The 19,929-nt window shown below is 45.1% G+C and overlaps 1 protein-coding gene across 2 annotated transcripts in view; it reads right to left on the bottom strand.

The window, feature by feature from the left end:
* Window positions 1–19,929, bottom strand: part of IQCH (IQ motif containing H) — a 110,104-nt gene that overhangs the window by 66,835 nt on the left and 23,340 nt on the right. For both annotated transcript variants that reach the window (XM_033919667.1, XM_033919668.1), the window contains exons 6-10: window positions 17,116–17,236; window positions 15,539–15,676; window positions 14,071–14,270; window positions 3,947–4,465; window positions 1,615–1,681 (exon numbers count right to left, since the gene is read on the bottom strand). In XM_033919667.1, the coding sequence (XP_033775558.1) occupies window positions 1,615–1,681; window positions 3,947–4,465; window positions 14,071–14,270; window positions 15,539–15,676; window positions 17,116–17,236 (1,045 nt within the window). The remainder of the gene's footprint in view (window positions 1–1,614; window positions 1,682–3,946; window positions 4,466–14,070; window positions 14,271–15,538; window positions 15,677–17,115; window positions 17,237–19,929) is intronic.

The raw sequence follows: 19,929 nt of genomic DNA, 5'->3' as shown, positions 1-19,929 counted from the left end.
AGCTGCCAGACGTCTATGCATAAGTTTTGGTCCTTAGGAAGTCTGTCTTTTTTGTCTAATTTCAAAAATAAAAATGTCAACATGAAAAACACACAAAAGCAAGTTTTGTAGACGTACCCAACTACCTAGTCTGTTCATGGCAGGGGAATCCCCATCAGCTGAGCCAATTATGGGGATTTCACCCTGCCAGGATCAGCTGAATTGGCAGGGAGATTCCTTTCTCCCTCATAGCCCCCGTAATACACCCCTCCCCCCCAACAGCACTGGCAACGCCCCCACATCACCCAACAGGATGTTGAGTCAATCAGGGCCTTAGGCACCTCCCACGGCATCCCAAGATGTATTGGGGGGGGGGGGGGAAGACCCATCATTCGCAAAACGTGGCCTATAGGCAGGCTTCCCTCCTGCTGATTTTGCAGCCCAAGGTACGGGAGTGACGGGTGATGTGTGTGTGCATGGGGGGGGGGGGTTGTTGCCAGTGCTGTCAGGATTAAATAAGGTTAGCTTACAAGTATTGTAGTCTGTATGTGAAAGCTCTCAAGGTTGAATGCCTGGTAGTAAGAAGAATAAACTGGGGGGGGGGGGGGTCAGATCTATTTATATATATGGAAAACATATGGAGTTTATTGTTTTGATTTTTGACCCGAATGGATTTAAGGAGAGGACTTGATGAGTTGGAGCTGAGTCAGTCATTCCAGTGATGAGGGTTGGTTAAATCCAGTTTCCAAGCTGAAGTCCAATGGATTCCCTTCACAAACCCAGAGCAATTGCTCAGGTCCATCATTTGTGGAGGAAGTGCCAAGAAAGATCAGATTCTCCCTCCCTGTGAGCAGTTCATGTGCTTGCAAATCCAAGATTAAAAAAAGAAAGAGCCTTCAAATAGTCCCCTGATCACCATCTCTGCAGCTTCTGGCCACCTTATCCTGCTGCTACACTACAAGACAGCAGCTTTTACATTCCCCAATTCATACATGTAATTAAATAATTACATTAGGGCTAATTAACATGAAACTGCAGATTATTTAAGCGCAAAAAAATTCCACTATTCAACTTCTTAATTATTCTTGTTCACACAGCATCTCCTTTCTGCTCAGGCGCCCTAGGTGCAGATAAAGCATCCCATCTGCTCGTAATTAGAACTAAATAATTTCAGACAATGTAGCCTATCATTTTGACTGCACATTTGATTAAAAGCAGGGTACAAAGCAATATCCTGCCTTATTGGCGTTAACAGTGCCAAGAAGCCCAGCCCTCGTATTCTGCTGTCATTAAAAGAGATGGAAACATTAGCAGTTATTTCAGGGGAAAGGAATCCCAACCGCCCACCCCAGCACAACTTTTGAGCCCATTTCCTAGAGATGAAAAACGAATTACAGCAAATCTCCTCTAGGCTGAACTGCCCCTCCCCCTCGCATAATGACTTTATTTGCTTAATCCCCAAATTAAACGCTATTCTGAGAGAGGGCCTGTATTATTACTCTCATCATGTCGAGAACATTTTCCTGCCGAGACCAATTTGAATAAAACAAGAGGGCCTTCCTCGAACTCAATCAAGGAACCATAATGTGGTGGGTAATAGAGGTTGCTGATAGATCTGCTGCAAAAGTGCTCTACCTAATGATGGGATGTGGATAATGGTCCTCCTGGACGTCCTGATGCGATTCCAGTTGTCTGCCAGATGCTAGGAGTCAAGAAAAGCAGTGATCAGTAACAGGAAGCTGGAGTGGATGCATCTACTCAAACTTCAACCATTTTTTTCCCAATGTACAGTTAAGCCAGGCATAAATTATATTAATTGATTTAATTACATACTTAAAACATCTTCCCCAATTAATTTAATTAGGTGGCTACATGATGCTACTGGCGGGGGAAGATTGGAGATTGCTCACTTAATTAACAGAATATGAATGAAAAAAAAAAAAACACCCAGCACAAGGAGAGACGAAAAACCAACATAAATGAACTGTGAGCAGTAAGTAAAATGTCATTTGCAAACTTAAAGACTCCCTGACAAAGTGGTGAGAAAAGGAGAATCTCTGCATAAGACATTCAGTCCTATCAAAGTACATTCATTATGAGAAACCCTATCACACCTTCTCATTTCTGCAGCAACATGGCATCTTTGCATGGCATTAAACTATCTTTGAAAATGTGCATACAAACAACATATGAACCAAACAGCGCTTGGTACTGTGTCTGCTGCGCAGTCCAGACAGGCTCCTTTGTGATGTGATCAGCACTGGCCAGAGCTCCCCAGGTCCCAGGAGAAGAAGAGAGACAATGAGTAGTGACCTGGAGATCCTGTCCTGGGGCTACAGGAAGAGAGAGATGGTGAGCAGCGGGATTCTGTCCTGGGGCCACAGGAAGAGACAGATGGTAAGCAGCGGGATTCTGTCCTGGGGCCACAGGAAGAGACAGATGGTGAGCAGCGGGATTCTGTCCTGGGGCCACAGGAAGAGACAGATGGTGAGCAGTGGGATTCTGTCCTGGGGCCACAGGAGAGAGATGGTGAGCAGCGGGATTCTGTCCTGGAGCCACAGAAGGAGAGAGATGGTGAGACGCGGGATTCTGTCCTGGGGCCCCAGGAGGAGAGATGGTGAGCAGCGGGAATCTGTCCTGGGGCCACAGGAGGAGAGAGATGGTAAGCAGTGGGATTCTGTCCTGGGGCCCTAGGAGGAGAGAGATGGTGAGCAGCGGGATTCTCTCCTGGGGCCACAGTAGAGAGATGGTGAGCAGCGGGAATCTGTCCTGGGGCCACAGAAGGAGAGAGATGGTGAGCAGCAGGATTCTGTCCTGGAGCCCCAGGAGGAGAGAGAAATGGTGAGCATCGGGATTCTGTCCTGGGGCCCCAGGAGGAGAAATGGTGAGCAGCGGGATTCTGTCCTGGGGCCACAGGAGGAAAGAGATGGTGAAACGCGGGATTCTGTCCTGGGGCCCCAGGAGGAGAGATGGTGAGCAGCGGGATTCTGTCCTGGGGCCCCAGGAGGAGAGAGAGATGGTGAGCAGCGGGATTCTGTCCTGGGGCCACAGGAGGAAAGAGATGGTGAGCAATGGGATTCTGTCCTGGGGCCACAGTAGAGAGATGGTGAGCAGCGGGATTCTGTCCTGGGGCCACAGGAGGAGACAGATGGTGAGCAGCGGGATTCTGTCCTGGGGCAACAGGAGGACAGAGATGGTGAGCAGCGGAATTCTGTCCTGGGGCCCCAGGAGGAGAGAGATGGTGAGCAGTGGGATTCTGTCCTGGGGCCACAGGAGGAAAGAGATGGTGAAACGCGGGATTCTGTCCTGGGGCCCCAGGAGGAGAGATGGTGAGCAGCGGGATTCTGTCCTGGGGCCACAGGAGGAGAGAGATGGTGAGCAGCGGGATTCTGTCCTGGGGCCACAGGAGGACAGAGATGGTGAGCAGCGGGATTCTGTCCTGGGGCCCCGGAAGGAGAGAGATGGTGAGCAGCGGGATTCTGTCCTGGAGTCTCAGGAACAGGGACAGAGATAGTGTGAGCAGTAGGATTCCATGCTAGGGCCACAGAAGGAGAGGGTGAGCAATGGGATCTTGTCCTGATGCCAGAGAAAAAGAGAGACAGTTAGTGAGCAGTGGGTTCCTGTTCTGGGGCCACAAACAGTATCCCTCCCATCCTATAGAAGGAGATAGACAATGAATGTGGGATTCTGGATTCCAGAGAGAGAGAGTAGGGCATAAGTTTACAATCTCCATGATTTTTGTCAGGATTCCACATATGTGTATATATAAACTGTAGACACAGGTAGCTTTAAGAGGGAGACAACGTGCTGGAACTTTTTCTTAAGCAGATTCTGCAGGAAACTGAGTGATGAGAGCTGAAGATGCTACTCAGGCATGAGTGTGGTTAAAGGAGGGTATATTGGACAGCTTCTAATAGAGAGACTTGAAAAAGATCGAGTTGCTGGAACAGCTACAATCACCACTCACCTTGGCCCTCAAGTGAAAACTCGCCAGGTGTCTCTTCCGAGATTCTTTCAGGGTCTCTTTTACACGTGTCTTGTGGAGATGCAGCATCCAGGAGATGGCAATCACTTCTGCTGCCCACTGATGCTTCTGCTTCTTCAAGTAGATCTTCCTCAATCTATAACTCTTCCACGTGGCTTGGATCTTCGTGGCAGCTGCCTGTCTGCCACCAACTCCCCTATATCTCTGGCCAGGGAGGCTCAGGATCTCCTTCACAGCAGCTTGGTTTCCTAGTATGGACAGCAGCATATCTCTAGTAGCCTTCTGGTGGACTTCAAAGTCCAGAAGAACTTCCATCACCTTGCTACCATTCACCAAAGCTGCTGGTATTGCATATGCTAACAAGAATGTCTCCAGGTGCTGCAGGAGTGAAAGTATGTTTCCCCAAGATAAACAGTAAAACTGCTTGAATGCCATGAAATCCGGATCATTGTGGTTTATCATCCCATTGTAAATGACAAAGTTGTACACCAATGAGGAAGACTACGGAGAGAGAAGGGAGTCATGTTATCAATTGTCTGGCCCTACCCCACCCCCTCTTCTCTAACAGCTTAGGTCTACTTCTCTCATTCTGTCAGGACTGTCTGTGGTAGCCTGATGGAAGGATCTGTGTCAGACTGGAATAAATAAATAAGGCTGAAGAAGAGATACAACTGGGAAATATTTTCACCAGTGCAGAAAGTTCCAGTGACATCAATACATCATTGAAACTTTGCTTCTTCTAAAGACCAAGACCTAGCAGAGTGGCGGCATTTATACTTACAACTGCTGAGTTGATGTAAACCATTTTGGGCCCCCTGTTCAGGAAATAGGTAATATACAAACACACAATGGTGGGGCCCTCTTGGTATCCATTCGGTGGTGGTGGTGGTGGTGGGGGGGGGTTCTGAAAAATACCTCTCGGAGCATCCCACACAACTAAGAAGAGTGGCTAAATCCAGAATGGGGAATGGAAGCCAATGCCAGACACACTTGTACGGTCTGCGTCCTGCACGTGGCCAAATCTAGCATGGGGGTACGGAGACCGACGCCGGACAGACTTGTACATTGTCCCGCACATGGTGAGGCACCAGTGGAGGTTAGATAATCCAGTGTGTTGATCATTTTATTGTCACATACTGAGAGTGGGAGGAAGGAGAAGGCATCTTGACTGATACGTTGTGTACTGCCGACAGTATTCAACTTATCATCCCTATCGTGTTTGACTGCCTATATGGTTCACATGGTGGTGACTTCACAACCTGTATTTCAAAATGGGTGACCTGAGCCTACACAGATATGGGCACACAATCTGGATATTTAAAGACTGCGAGTGTGAGAAGTAAATGTTGTATGTGATGAACTTGGCAATGAAAAGCCATGTGGACTATCCATCATCTACTATCACTTCCTCTTCCCGGAGATCCTAAGTCTTTGTCTCTTCAAAAAATACCAAAAGCAAAAAATGTGCAAATATTCCAAAAAACTGCAGGTCTATCAGAGAAAAAGCAAACTAATGTGACATCACACATGTGGTTGTCGTATAAATTTGTTCTTTGCACACTCCTATACCAGGACTGGTATTTTCCATTTAGATAAGTGCCGCTTGTCAATGATTTGATATTCGATATAAAAAAATTAATATTTCATAAAAGAATCACTTTAAGCAGTAATTGCACAGTGAAAAGTTTTGAAAAAACGTTTTTGAAGAAACATTAAATTAAAAGATAAAATTTAAATCTATGAAGGTTTTTTTTTTTAGACCAGTGAAAGAGAATTCAATCCAACTACAACCAATGTGGTCTATGGTTTGGATTTCGGAGGTTTTTTCCTTTATGCCAATTTACATTCAAAGTGTATAATGTTATATTGCTTTGCTTTTTCTTTGATATACCTGCAGTTTTTGTGGCAGCCTTTGTTTCCATCTCTACTAGGAGACTGTTTCATGCATCCACCTCTGTAGCAGGTGTTCTCCGAGGACAGCAGGGCACATATTTCCACATATGGGTGACCATCCGATGGAGCCTGGAATGGATGGGCTCCCCAGCTACTAATTATAGAACCTTCCTGCCTGTACAATGCAACTTGGAGGAGAGGAGGGCTGTTACGTGGAAATAAGTGTCCAGCTACAGTTGAACAACTTTGCTTTCTCTGAGGACGAGAAGGACACTAAAGTTCCACATATGGGAATCCCTAGCTATAAGGCTGAAACAAGAGTGGGAGATAAGACATAAGGCTTGCAACAAGCAAAGGCCAACAGGATCAAACAGAACAGATTAATGCAACTGTTTTCTTTCTTCTTTTTTGGGGTGCACACTGGAACAGAAATGCGTGCCAAGGGGGAGGGGGGTTTGAATTCTAGACCCCAGATACATTCTGACCAAATCAGGAATTTTGTTCATTGCAGAAGACCATGTGGCAGCCTTGTAGATCTCAGGTGGGCTACCGACGCAGCCACAGCTCTCACATGTGAGCTGTGACATGGCTCTCCAGTCAGTCCAGTCTAGGCCTAAGTAAGGGAGATGCAATCCACTAGCCAATTGGATAATGGCTGCTTCCATCCTATTTGAGTCAAAAGAAAGATAAAGCTGGGTGGACTATATGGTCTCTAATTCATTCCAGATATAAAGCTAAAGTTCTCTTGCAGTCCATGGAATGGAGGTTGCTGTTCACCTGGAATCTTATTGGATATCTTCATCCTTAAACAAAATTTGCATAGAGAAGCTTTATGGTCGGTTCCCAGACACAGCAAACACCAGTTGTGAGGGCCACCCTCCAATCTTCAGGTGATCATCAATTTATTGACATTTTAACATAAATCACAAGAATATACTCTTATACAACAAAAACTGATGAACAACTTCCAAACACAGTTCACCAGTTTTATAGCTAAACAAAAGAAAAAGATAATCTTTCTTAGACTAGAAACTCAAGAGGAGGAGAAATATAGAGTGAAGAGAAACTCTAAAGGAATAGGCTTAACAGTGAAAACTCCCCGTTCTTTAAACCTTCCCAGCTGCTAGGTTTTCAAGTCCAAAAAAGCTTGTAACTCATCTGGTGTATAAAAGACATATTTCACTCCCTGGTATTTTATCAGACAAGGGTATGCCAAAAGAAATGTTGCCCCAAGAGTTAATGTCGCAATTCTCATAGCAAGAAATCGTTTTCTGCGCTCTTGTGTGGTTCTTGTGACGTTGGGGAACATCCATACTTTTTTCCCAAGAAACAAATTTTGAGAGTTACAAAAATACAATTTCATAATAGCGTTTATATCTTGTTCGAAGACAAACAATATAAGCAATGTAGCCCTCTCTGTAGATTCAGAAGAGGAATCCATTTTTTTAGGTAATTCGTCTACTTCTGGTATACGATCAACTTTTTTCTTAATAGGTAAATAGTAGATTCGATTTAATGGTGGGATATGTTCCAGGTAAATGTTTAATACTTCAGTTAAATATTTCTTCCACATTTCTGTGGGCCCTACACGAAAAACCTTTCCATCTGTTGAATTTTTCTATTCAGTAAAATTCTTTCAATGACCAGGTTATTAGTTACCTGCTACATTGTCTTTTACACTTTTAATTTCTGTGGAAAATTCTTCTTTAGTTTTATTCAATGATTTTCCCAAACCATCAACAGTACTTACGAGCAATGTTCCCTCTAAGCTGAGCGCATGAGCGATCGCTCACTATTTTTATTGGCGTCGCTCATAATTTTTCTCGTGTCACTCACTAAAATACGCAGTGGGTGCGACTGGAATCGAGCGCGGGCGGAGGTGAGAGGAAGCGGCGACGGCGGCTCAGGCCAAGCGCCGGTGCGGCATCGCGAAAGGGGATGGAAGCGGCGTGAGTCCGGCGCTTGTCTTTCTCCTCGGGCGATGCCGTGCCTGCGTGTCCTCCTCGGAGCCTTGTTTTTTCCATCCTCCGCTCTGCACCGCCGCCTGAAATGTTTTTTGAAGCTTTGGTCTGCCCTGCTCGCCTTAGTGTATTTTAAGTTGAAAGATGCAGTGGCGGCTCCTCTCAAGATCCCCGACTGCATCGGACTTTCGACGCAGGTGGGGATCGTGAGAAGAGCCACTGCCACGTCTTTCAGCTTAAAAATACACTAAGGCAAGGAGCAGGGCAGACCGAAGAACAGCATGAACATACCAGTAAGGTTGGGGACTCGTGCATGCCCACTCCTGCGGCCACAGACCTACACCTCACAGAACACACAGATAGGAGTGCGCATGCGCGCCTACTCATAAATTTGTGGAGTATGTAACTTGTCGCTCATGCATATTTTTTTTTGCACACACCTCATCAAACCTTAGAGGGAACGTTGCTTACGAGTATGGTAATTTCTTGATGAGACCTGGCAACCGTGAAATTTAAACGCTCAAGAGACTCCCATATTCTCTTGAGTGTAATTGCCGCCGATTTTGTTGTTTCAATGCCGGATGGTAATTGGCTCTCAAAACTTCCTGCTCAGTTTGAATTCCCATGAGTCCAGTGCGCTGAAATGGAGTTTCCCCTGCATTCACACCCAGGCAGGACTCCCCCGACAAGACTGGCCGGAGACAGCCCAAGCGATCCTCCAGGTACTCCTCAGGGGTTAGGGTAAGTGGCTGCAAAGTGCAGAACAGATCTTTGTGTAGGGGTAGATGTTCTCACCACAGCGGCTTTGGGACTGACACTACCCTTACGCTTGGAGTGTGGCATCGCTGAAAAAATCTTGAAAGTAACGCTCCTGGACTCAGCTGCTACCAATACCGGCTCCTAGCTGCAGCCATCTTGGTTTCTGCTTGGGATCAGGTGATCTTCAATTTCATGTTTGAGTTCTTTCAGTATCTTGCAGAAAAAAGACCATCTTGGTTCTGTGTCACACATACAAGGGGGAAAGTGTATTGTGTGGGCTGACTGCCAAAAGTTTAATTAATTAGAAGCTGGGCCAAATCCCCTTTTACTTCATCCTATGCCCCCTCATTCCAGAGCATTCTTTCATTTGAAAGGGAATTGTCTCCTATGCATTTATGCACAGAAGGCATTTTAGGTTGTAACAATTTTTATTGACATGAAAGAACGACACGCAGAAGTGAATACAGCAACAACAAATGCCAGCACAGAAAAAAGATGCAGTGGCTGCATAAACAAAGACAACCATACACAAGCATGTCAAATATACCTGCCCATAAAAATACCCAACCACCTCAAAATCCCGCCTCCCCCAACTCACCCCCACCAGCATCCCCCCCACCCCCCTAAGGAAGTGGAACGCCAGGCAGAGAAAGGCACAAACCAAATTCCCCCCCCAGGGTCTGGACTCTGATGACCCTAGGACATCAAAACAAGCTAAGCATCCCCCTCCTCAAAACAGAACCCCTCCAACCCCCCCCTACCCAGACCACAGAGCAGAGAGATGTCGAGATCCAGAACTAGCCCGGAGAAAGCCACTTCAAGTCAAGGTGTTCAGAAGAAGGCCACGTCCCCTAGGAGACAAAGAACTGAAATATGGATCCCATAGAAGACATTTTAAAGACTATCATATCCTCCCCGGCATTGCTTCCCCCGTAGAAGGGGGGCTGCTACGTTTCTCTGAAATGGCTGGAGGTGTCGCTTGATAATGCTCATGATGTGGGAACGCAGAGATGTCCTAGACTCTTCCTCTCTTCCAACGTATCTGGGAGCCTTTTTGGAACACTATGACCCCCGTGAAATTTTCTAATTCATGCCTTTTGTGTTCATTGTCTTCTACGGTCTACATTGTGGTTTGTAGCTGGGTTATGTTTCTGTTTTCAAAATGATGAGCTTGTTTATTGCTTTGTTCTGTTGTACCTTTCTTTTTTTGACGAGCTCAATTAATATATTTACTGATACAGACTATCATATCTCCACTCTCCTACCTTTCATACTCTGTCCCCAGATGGACTTCCTCTATCCTATTCGTATTATATCCAGAATTGCACAGCTTCCTCAAAGTTTTTGAAGTCCGTGAGAAGATAAGCATTGTCATCCTGTTTACAAAAGTGGCAAATACAGGTCACAAGTACCTGGCAAGATCCCAAAAGACCTTCTCAAGTCCATCTTAATAATGGCTTATGCGCTTTTCTTTTTCCAACTGTCCAAACCTTTTTTAAATCCTACTGTGCTAATCGCTTTTACCATATTCTTTGGCAATAAATTCCAGAGTTTAATTACACACTGAGTGAAAAATGATTTTCTCTGATTTCTTATTTAGGAGCTTCATTGGGTGCCCCCAAGTCCTTGTATTTTTGGAAAGACTAAACAAGTGATTCAAGTCTATTGTTCCACTGCACTATGGTCGCAATATCGAGCAATCTGCAGACTGTGGCCTGTACCCAAACCACTTTTTCGGGGCGGCCCAATGGGGAATCCAGAAAATAGTCAGCAGACAGAAAAACTCTAGTTTTTAGCCGTCACTGAAAACCTCCAAGACCCAGCAGTTGGAGGCAACGGCCTACCATTCCGCCAGAAAAACTGACACCCACCCCCAATGCACAAGGAGTGAGACACTGGCCTGGTGTCAGAATTGCTTCTTTGCAGGAGCTGCCAGCAAATTCCCTGTGGATGGCTGATGTTGAGAACTGCCGAAGCGTGGTCTGGCAGGCAAAGAGGACCGCTGGCCTATGGAAGGGCCCAAGTACGGATGAGAGCGCCTTACGGGACTAAAATTAGGACACCCCAAACCTCTTGAGGGGCGGGATCTTTTCCCAGGCAGCGACTTGGGCCTGTGATCCTGCACACTGGCCATAAGGTCATCCAGATCCTGGCCGAAAAGCAACTATCCCTTAAAGGGCAACCGGTTGCTTTAAAAGAAGAATCACCAGAGCATCCTGCAAGCTGAAGCGGAATAGGGAGAAAGATTAGCAAAGACTTTCAAGATGTCATACAAGGCATCAGCCATATAATCCACTCCTGAGATGATAAAATCCAAGTCACAGAGCACCACAGTGTCAGGATCATGGTGCAGCTTGGAATGGCATGCCCGAGCTATGAAAGAGGCCGTCGCCATCTTAATACCAGCAGCTGCCAAATCAAACAGACGTTTAAGGACCAAATCCATACATCAGTCCTGAACTTCCTTCAGGACCATTTCCCTGCCACTTGGGAGAGAAGTGCTCTTGGTGACCTGTGCCACTAAGGAATCCACGTTCGGGGAAGAAAAGTGCTTGTTAAAGGCATGGGATAAAGCCACGCCATGGCATGAGCACATTTCAAGGGACCCTCAGGGGTCTCCCAGATGTCCGTAAGAATCAAAATGAGGTCAAGATCGGGAAAAGATGCAGATTGTGGCCTCTGGTCACTCATGAGGGAAAATTCTGCAGTGACAGGCTGCTCATACTGCAGCTTTAATTCCTGGAGAGATTCAGAGATCAAATCCACAAGATGCACATGCTTGAAAAATCTGCGTTCAGTGGGATCCTCCCCCGAATCAGGGGCTACGTACCTATCCTGATGCTGGAGATCTGCCAGATCTGTGGCCGCCACAGTGCTCTCCTGAGAAAGCAGAGGCATCGAAAGCGTATCGGGTACTACTGGCACCCCCGAGAGAAGGCAGGAGAGAAGACCCTGGTCTACCAGCACGGAGTCCGGCGGAAGGGAAACAGACAGAGACTTTCTAACCAAGTATGCCTGATAAAGCATGTTAACAAAATCTGGGGAAAACCCATCCTATGCGCTGGGAGCTGAGCCCTGATCACTAGCTTTGGACTGTTTGGAGGATTTAAGGGGTTTATCTCATGTGACACTCTTGCATTTCGCTGAAACGTCACCTGTGCACTCCCCAGGGCCCCCCAATGCCATTTTCACAGCAGTCAGTCACTGCTCCTTTAATCTGGAACTCCCTCCCACTTTTTATTAGAGCAGAGCAAAGTTTGGGCAAATTCAAGAGTAATTTAAAATGTTTTCGGTTTAAAGATGCCTATGAATGAGTTTTCCAATCCTTCAATCCTTTTTTTTTTTTTAAGCCAATCCCTAGTTCTTCTTATCCTTTTATGTTTACTTTTCTTAAAAATTGTAGTTCTCCCTTTTTTCCCTCTTGTTTACAATTGCTTTTCCCCAATCAAGTATGTCTGATTGTACGAAGATTCTGTCTACTATCTGTTGTTTGTTCCCACATTTTATATTTTAGCTTTTTAATTGTACAACACTTTGAATGTTATGATAAGCGTTTAATCAAATTTTTTATAAACTATGAAGACCTTCCTTAGAAGGTACCAAATCCGGGCAAGCCTTGCACCCCTTGCAGGCCGCAGTGCATGTGGAACACAGCTGCGCATCCAACAGCCATCCACTGCAAATGAGGCATGAATCCATGACCTCCTGCCCTGGGGAGGTCATCTATGTGGGTTTCATTCAAAAATTAAGCTGGAAGTATAAAAAATAACTTTAAAATCAAATCTGGAAATATTCAAGATGGCCACCATTTTGACTAAAAATAGCCCAGGAAAACCACAGAGGATTTTAGGGGTGGGGGTAGGACATGCAGGGAAACCACCTAAAATTCTCCCCAAATCTCTGATTCAAGATCTTAGCTTGTACTCACAGAAACATGTGCTGACATGAAAACACTACAGTCAGAGCTGAAACAGCTCACAGGGAGATCCTCTGCCTCAACTTGCTGGAAAGCTGAACTTTGAATCTTCTGACGTCCATGGCCGGTCACCTCCGCTATCCTCGGACACGCCACACAGCACGCCTGGCCCTGATCCTGGGGGCACCTCTACGGAACGCCCTGGATAAGGGTGGGATATAAATGAATAAACAAACTACACAGTCTATACTTGACCCACTAGTGGACGAACCTGGGGTGAGTTAGCTCCCACGAGAATGGTCCCTGAGCCCTGATCTGACATGCAGGTTGTCCAGAGGGCTTACTGACAAGCAGGGAACCCTCCAGAAGCAGACTTTCCCTAAAGGTCTGCGATCTTCCGCAGTTGGAGATGTCTCTGCAGGCAACCTCCGCAGTACAGGGACGAAAACTGTGAAAGCAAAGACTGAAATTACACAAAATAAAACATGAGCAGAAAAGACAAGCTCTTACAGCCTGGCTTGTAGGAAGAAGAATTGATGAGGTAAGAGGGGGAGGGGTTTAAGCCTCTGAAGGTTGAGGCTTCCTACATAGTCCTGGCGGGTAGACAGAAATAATCCACTGGTCCCGGAATAAAGTGGGATTTACTTAAAGTAAATCATATCAAACGAATCTGTTTGAATTTTTTGATTGGGTGACCAGAGAATTGGACCAGGGACATATGCTAGATGTAATTTACTTAGATTTCAGCAAAGCCTTTGACACGGCCCCTCATAGGAGGCTCTTGAAGAAACCTGACAGGCTCAAAGTGGTGAACTGGATTAGCAACTGTTTGACAGATGGTGGTCGAAGGAAGGAAAGGTGAGTAGTGGAGTGCCTCAAAGATCGGTGTGGGGGCCGATTTTGTTCAATTTATTTGAGAGCAACATTGCTGAAGTGTTAGAAGGTAAGGTTGACCTTTTTGTGGATGATACTGAGATTTGTAACAGGATGAACAGACAGATGCAGAAATGTTATCATTTATCATAGCAGATGTTATTTTTATGTGAAACTAACAAAATAAAGGGAGGGGAGAGGATTCATAATTAAATAATAATTGATAAAATCATTAAAATTTATATGATGTGTAAAATTATAATAAAGATAATATAAGATATGTTTTATATAAAGTATATTATAGAGATATCAAGTGTATTGTTAAAGATAATTTGTATGAAAATTTATGACACTTGTTGTTATATGAAAAAAATCAATAAAAACGTTAAAACAGAAAAAAAAAAAAAAAGAACAATACCAATGGATGATTTCAATTTTCCCGCTATTGACTGGGTCTATTTCTCAATGAAATCAAGGACCGACAAGAGACAAGGCAACTCTGGACTGAGTCCTCAGTGGAGCGCACGATTTGGTGATGGTGCTGGAGCTGCTTGATAATAGTGACTATAACATGATCAGATTTGATACAATCCCTGCTTATGGTTTTTATTATTGATAGCCCGCCTGTACCCAAATCATAACGAACCAAAGGCTTGACCGAGGAGAGAACAATCTGTTGAGATGTCAATGCCAGATGCAGGTACCTTTTCCTCAGGAGTTGTGTTCAATAGCCACTGCTCGTCTGCCTGTAGGGGGGCATGCTTCGTTAGTCTGGGAGAAGCTCTGGAGACGACAAATGGTGGAGATGCTGCATTTTCTTGCCCTGACTCAGGGGAAACAGAAAAAAAGGCTTCCATAACCTTAGACACCGGATGAGCTCCTTCTAGCAGTATTGAAGTTCCACCTATTTCAAGTCATAAAAAGAAAGCAACATTTGTCACAAAACCTACTTGCCCTTAGAATAGTCCTGCAGAAATGTACCACAAGCATTTGGAAGCACAAATTCCCAGTTTCAAGGAAGTCAAAGTGGCTAATTCTATCTCTCTCATTTGAATTTCACTGCTGTTAGTAAGTATATTATTCAGTTTCAATTTATTGATTTTGACTTTACCTCATTCATTGTATTTACGTCTATATTTGGTCTTTTCACTACTCTTATTGCTGTTAAGAAAATTGTAAGTTTTATGCTGAATGCTGTCTATCACCTTGGGTGACTCTTCCTAAAGGCAGTTAAGAAATCCCAATAATTGATTAATTCAATAAATACAAGAACATTTTTTTGCTTTTGTATTCTGGTAACTGGAATGGAGATGAGAATAGTAAGGGGGGGATTTTCCTTGGAATCGAGGTGTAAATCACTTAGATCAGCCATGGGCAACTCCGGTCCTCGAGGGCCGGAATCCAGTCGGGTTTTCAGGATTTCCCCAATGAATATGCATTGAAAGCAGTACATGCAAATAGATCTCATGCATATTCATTGGGGAAATCCTGAAAACCCGACTGGATTCTGCATGGAGCAGTCCAATATAATGGAAATCAGGAGAGAAAAGGAGGGTCTGGCAATTGCCAACCACTTTGCTTGTAGCACAGAATAGAGGTCTATGATATCCATGGAGGGAGAGCAGTGGTGGGGGCAGGAATGGGATGGAGCTGCGCCTAGCAGGTACGCTGTGCATCGGGGCCGCAGTCATTTCTCCCCTTCCATCTCACATTCCAATCATAGTGTCTCCCCATCTCTCCTCACTTCTATCCTCATTTCCTGCCTCCCTCCTGCTGCCATCACTGCTACTGCTGTTGCCTTTTCTGACCAACAGCAACAGGTGTGGGCCGCAGGCAAATGCTATTAACTCTGCCAGTCCTCTGCCCCTTCTTATGTCAAATCCTGACCTGGGAAGGGACCAGTAGAGCCCACAATGTGCGCCTGAACACTGTGGCTGCTGATGATGATCGGAAGAAGCAACAGTGGTGGCAGGAGGAGGGAGGCAGGAAAGGTTATGTTTCAGGCTGGGGAGGCTTAGCCTCCTCAAGCCTCTTATACTGGGCACCTATAGGGGAGAGGCTTTCAGCTGGTGAGGCTTGGAATCCCTGACAGCTAACACTAAGGGTGCGCTTTCCGCAGACTGGTAAAACAATTTTGGGGACTGGCGTTTGGAAACCGCTGCCCTAGAATACCTGAAGTTGATTCATATCCTTCTGCTTTCTGGATTTGCTGGAAGTCATGGAGTAAAATAGACTGGGAAGAGATGGAAGAAGGCAGAGTGAGCTGCGCTGATGAAGGGATCAGGCCTCGCTCAGTAAGACTCAAAATACCTAGATAGAGAGAAGGTTCATAACCCAGATGCAGAACAACACCAGAGAAATAGAAAGAAAATCATTTCTTCCTGAACAGTGCAAAATATAGACAGCACATATAAATTCTCAAAACTGATATATTTCAATCGCTAAATTGAAAATAAAATCATATTCCCTACCTTTGTTGTCTCATGATTTAATTTTTCTAATCATCTTTTCCCAGGCTCTGTCTGTGCTCTTAACTGTGTTTCCAGGGCCTTCTTATCCATTTGCTGTTTTTCTCTCCTTCTTCGCTTTCTGCTCTACATCCATCTTTGGCATTAACTTTTAACACTTAACCTTCTTCCATTTTTCTGCTTTCTTCTCAAAATCTGCTTTTCCATGTCTTCCCATCCCTTCTCATCTATTCATGTGTAACATCTCCTCCCTCTATCCATAAGAAGCATTTCTTCTATCTCTCTCCCCTTCCCTCCATATGCATCATCTCCTCCCTTTCTCCCCTACTTCCTATGGTCTGACATCTCTGTATTCCTCCTTCCCCCTTCTATGGTCTGGCATCTCTCTCTCTCCTTCCCTCCCCCTCCCGGTATACATTCCCCATGCTCTCATCCCTCCCTGTCCCCACCCCTACCCCTGAGCTAACTTAAAACAGCTTCACGGGACCCTGCAGTCCGGACATCACTTCCCCTTCTGTCCATCAACCTCCCTCCCTTCCTGGTCTTCTTTCAAAGTTGAAATCTTCTTTTTCAGAGGGGCCCTGGCGCAGAAGCCATTCTCACAAGCTGCTGGTGCTGCCTCAAAGCTTTCCCTCTGCCACGATCCACCCAGACAGAAACAGGAAGTTGAGGCAGAGGGAAAGCTTTGAGGCAGCACCGTCAGCCTATGAGAATGGCTGCTGTGCCAGGGCCCTTAAAAAAAAAAAAAAAAGATTTTGATTTCAAAAGGAGACCGAGAAGGTGAGGGGAAGGGTAGGGAGGGAGATGGACAGAAGGGGGAAGAGATGCCTGGACCGCACACTGGCCCTGATCATGTGAGGTCCCAAAAATATTGGGGTGCTTGGGTACCCATAGAGCTGGTACCTATGCTTTGAAGTACAATGACAGAGGCTTCAAAGAGAGGAGCAGCTGCTGGCCTGTGGGCAGGGGAGGAGAGAAACGCAGACATGTTGGGATTAGGGGTAGGAGGGAAGAGAGAGGGAGAAAAATTGGATGCAGAAGCAGAGGGGAAGGTTAAAGAAAGACTATACTTGATATATCTACTGGGATTCTAAGCCACCAGGGAGAGAAGGGCCCACCCAAAATAGCAGATCTGGCTATGTCACTGCATCAGTCAGAATAACTGCATCCTGCCTGTCTTGGTTGAAATACTAAGAAGGGGAACAGATAGGTATGCTTACGTGTACTCTGGGGACAAGTCACCTAATTAGATCCAATTCCTTACTCCATATGGAACCTCACCTTTCTTTGCATCTTTCTCTGTCACTGGTGGTGGGATGAGAGAGGCATCAATGCGATGAGATACAGGAAGCACAGAGAGACGCTGTACAGTAGGACCCTTCACAATCTTCTCAGACTGAACCTGAGAGATACCAAAATCAGCCATTAGCAGAATCTGCCTTCTTCATTCTGCCAATATTATTCATTCATTGTACATTTTCTCATCAAAACCTAAAACCAGACTAAAGCCCTGTGCCACGGCCCCTGAGGCTGGCAGAGTCCACAGGGTCCAAGGAAACCCCTTCAACAGATTATCTGCATGCCCACCAGATGAGGCTAAGAACATAAGAACTGCCGCTGCTGGGTGAGACCAATGGTCCATCCTACCCAGCAGTCCGCTCACGTGGTGGCCCCAAGGTCAAGACCAGTGCTCCAAATGAGTCCAGTCTCACTAGTTTAGCATGAACTTGTCCAACTTTATCTTGAAACCCTGGAGGGTGTTTTCGCCTATTACAGCCTCCGGAAGAGCGTTCCAGTTTTCTACCACTCTCTGGGTGAAGAACTTCTTCCTTACATTTGTATGGAATCTATTTCCTTTCAACTTTAGAGAGTTGGAGAGGGTGAACAATCTGTCTTTATCTGCTAAGTCTATTCCCTTCAGTATTTTGAATGTTTCAATCATGTCCCCTCTCAGTCTCCTCTTTTCAAGGGAGAAGAGGCCCAGTTTCTCTAATCTTTAACTGCACGGCAACTCCTCCAACCCCTTAACCATTTTAGTCGCTCTTCTCTGGACTCTTTTGAGTAGTACCGTGTCCCTCTTCATGTACGGCAACCAGTGCTGGACACAGTACTCCAGGTGAGGGCGCACCATGGCCCGGTACAGCGGCATGATAACCTTCTCTGATCTGTTTGTGATCCTCTTCTTGATCATTTCTCCTAACCCCCTGAGGAATGGGCACCTGACCTTGAATCGTGAGACCTCAGGGATCAATATGACAGGACAAAATCTTGAAGTGTACGTTTGTGTGTCTTAGTCTAAGTAGCCCTGAGCACTATAGAAATGATTAGTAGTAGTAGAATTACTTTGCATTTAAGCCTTTGAAAATTTCAAATACATTTTGTTACAAGGGTTGAATTGGTCTTGGATAGATATTTTTGATACGGACGTCACTGGGACACTGTTATTTGTTATTTTTTTCAGTACAAATCTATGTGACATTTGTTGGTGCTGTCATTTCAATATGAGAATGATACATATTTGTTTCAGATAGGCTGAATTTGTCAAATTGGGTTTAAGAAATATTATTTTGTGAATTTCCTCTAGATACTTTTTACCCTTTTGGCTTACTTTGGTTTTTCAATGGCATTTTTAAAACAGGCGCAACGTATCCACCTAAAATGAACCACTCCATCACCAGCCTTTGCAGAGGAAGATCAGATACTGCAAAGCAACTCAAGTCCTACTGGTCAAGCTCATGCCAAGGCCACCAAGCAGCAAAGTGATCTAGCCCAAAGCACTTTTCCTATTTAAATTTGTAGTTTTACCCCTTATCCTCACAGTCACATTATTGTCTTTAAAATCACCGACCCCTTCCTTTCTCCTCAATTTTTAGAATTGTAAGCCGCTTTGAAGGGTTTTTTTTTAACAATACTGCAGGATCCCAAATTTTTAAATAGAGTAGCCTTGGATTACAACCTGGCCACTGCACAACACTGTCAACAGGTTACAAGACTAGCCAGCAAACAGACCGTGTTAGGCTTTTTTGTTGCCGGGGAAGGGGAGGGCTATGAGTGTCGGAACCAATACTGCCGTGGCCGGAGACAAAAAAGCCTAATGTGGCTCCTTAAAAGGGGGCCAGAATGATTTAATTTGTAAGGAAAAGCTTAGCGATAAGTAAGGTAACAACTCAGACAGTGTTCCTACTGATTAGGAACACGTTGTATAATTGTTTGGGTGTCATTAATTGATGTAATCTAAAATAAAATAAAGTTAATTAAATCCAAGCAAGATAAGGTGATTTCTGTAGTGTGAAACTGGTGCAGTTGTTAAGAAATGAACGTTACCAGGAAATAGCAGTGCAAGCTGTACTTCACCCTCCAGCCTTCTCGCAAAACAGCAAAGACACTACGAACACTCTATGTAAAGGGTGGCTCATCACACACAAGGTTAATGTCGAGAAGAAATTTGCCCAGTTGCATTCCTTAGCTTCCAAGTGGTCAGTAGTTTGCTGAATGACAAAATGCCAGGCCATATCCAGGACCAGCAGTGAATGTCCAAGTATAAAACGTATCTAATTAAGGCCCCCTTTTATCCAGCTGCGTTAGGGATTTTTATTGTCAGCCGCTGTGGTAAAAGCTCCGATGCTCATAGGAATTTGGAGCTTTTACTGATGTGGCTTGTGATAAAAGACCCTAAGGGGGGGGGAGGTATAGTATTCAAATATAGGAATATGCTTTATCCAATTAAGCGCAAATATCGGCCCTAAGGGCAACGGAGAGTCCAGAGTCACAAGGAACTGAATTTGGTCTCAGGCCATTGCACTAACCATTAGGGCTGACTACAAAACAGAGAGTTACAACAGGAGGGGCCCAAGCCTGGACGTCAATTACAAGAAGATGGTTAGCCAGTCAGTTGGTTCCTCTTCTCTCTGCTGATCTGAAATGTGCTGCCGTTTCCATCTGTAAAGAAACTTGGAGGACTAGCCAAGACTAAAATGGTCAAAACGTCAAATGTCATAAGTGTAATAAGAAAAATGCCTCCTACCTAGAAGAGAAAAGGGATTTCGTTCATTTCAAGTGAAATTCAACACATCTCATGCTCTTCTTACACCTAAA

Source organism: Geotrypetes seraphini, chromosome 14 (genome assembly GCF_902459505.1).
Source record: "Geotrypetes seraphini chromosome 14, aGeoSer1.1, whole genome shotgun sequence".
NCBI classification, from domain to species: domain Eukaryota; kingdom Metazoa; phylum Chordata; class Amphibia; order Gymnophiona; family Dermophiidae; genus Geotrypetes; species Geotrypetes seraphini.
The sequence above is the reverse complement of the archived record's forward strand: the minus strand, read 5'-3'. Positions and strand labels throughout refer to the sequence as shown.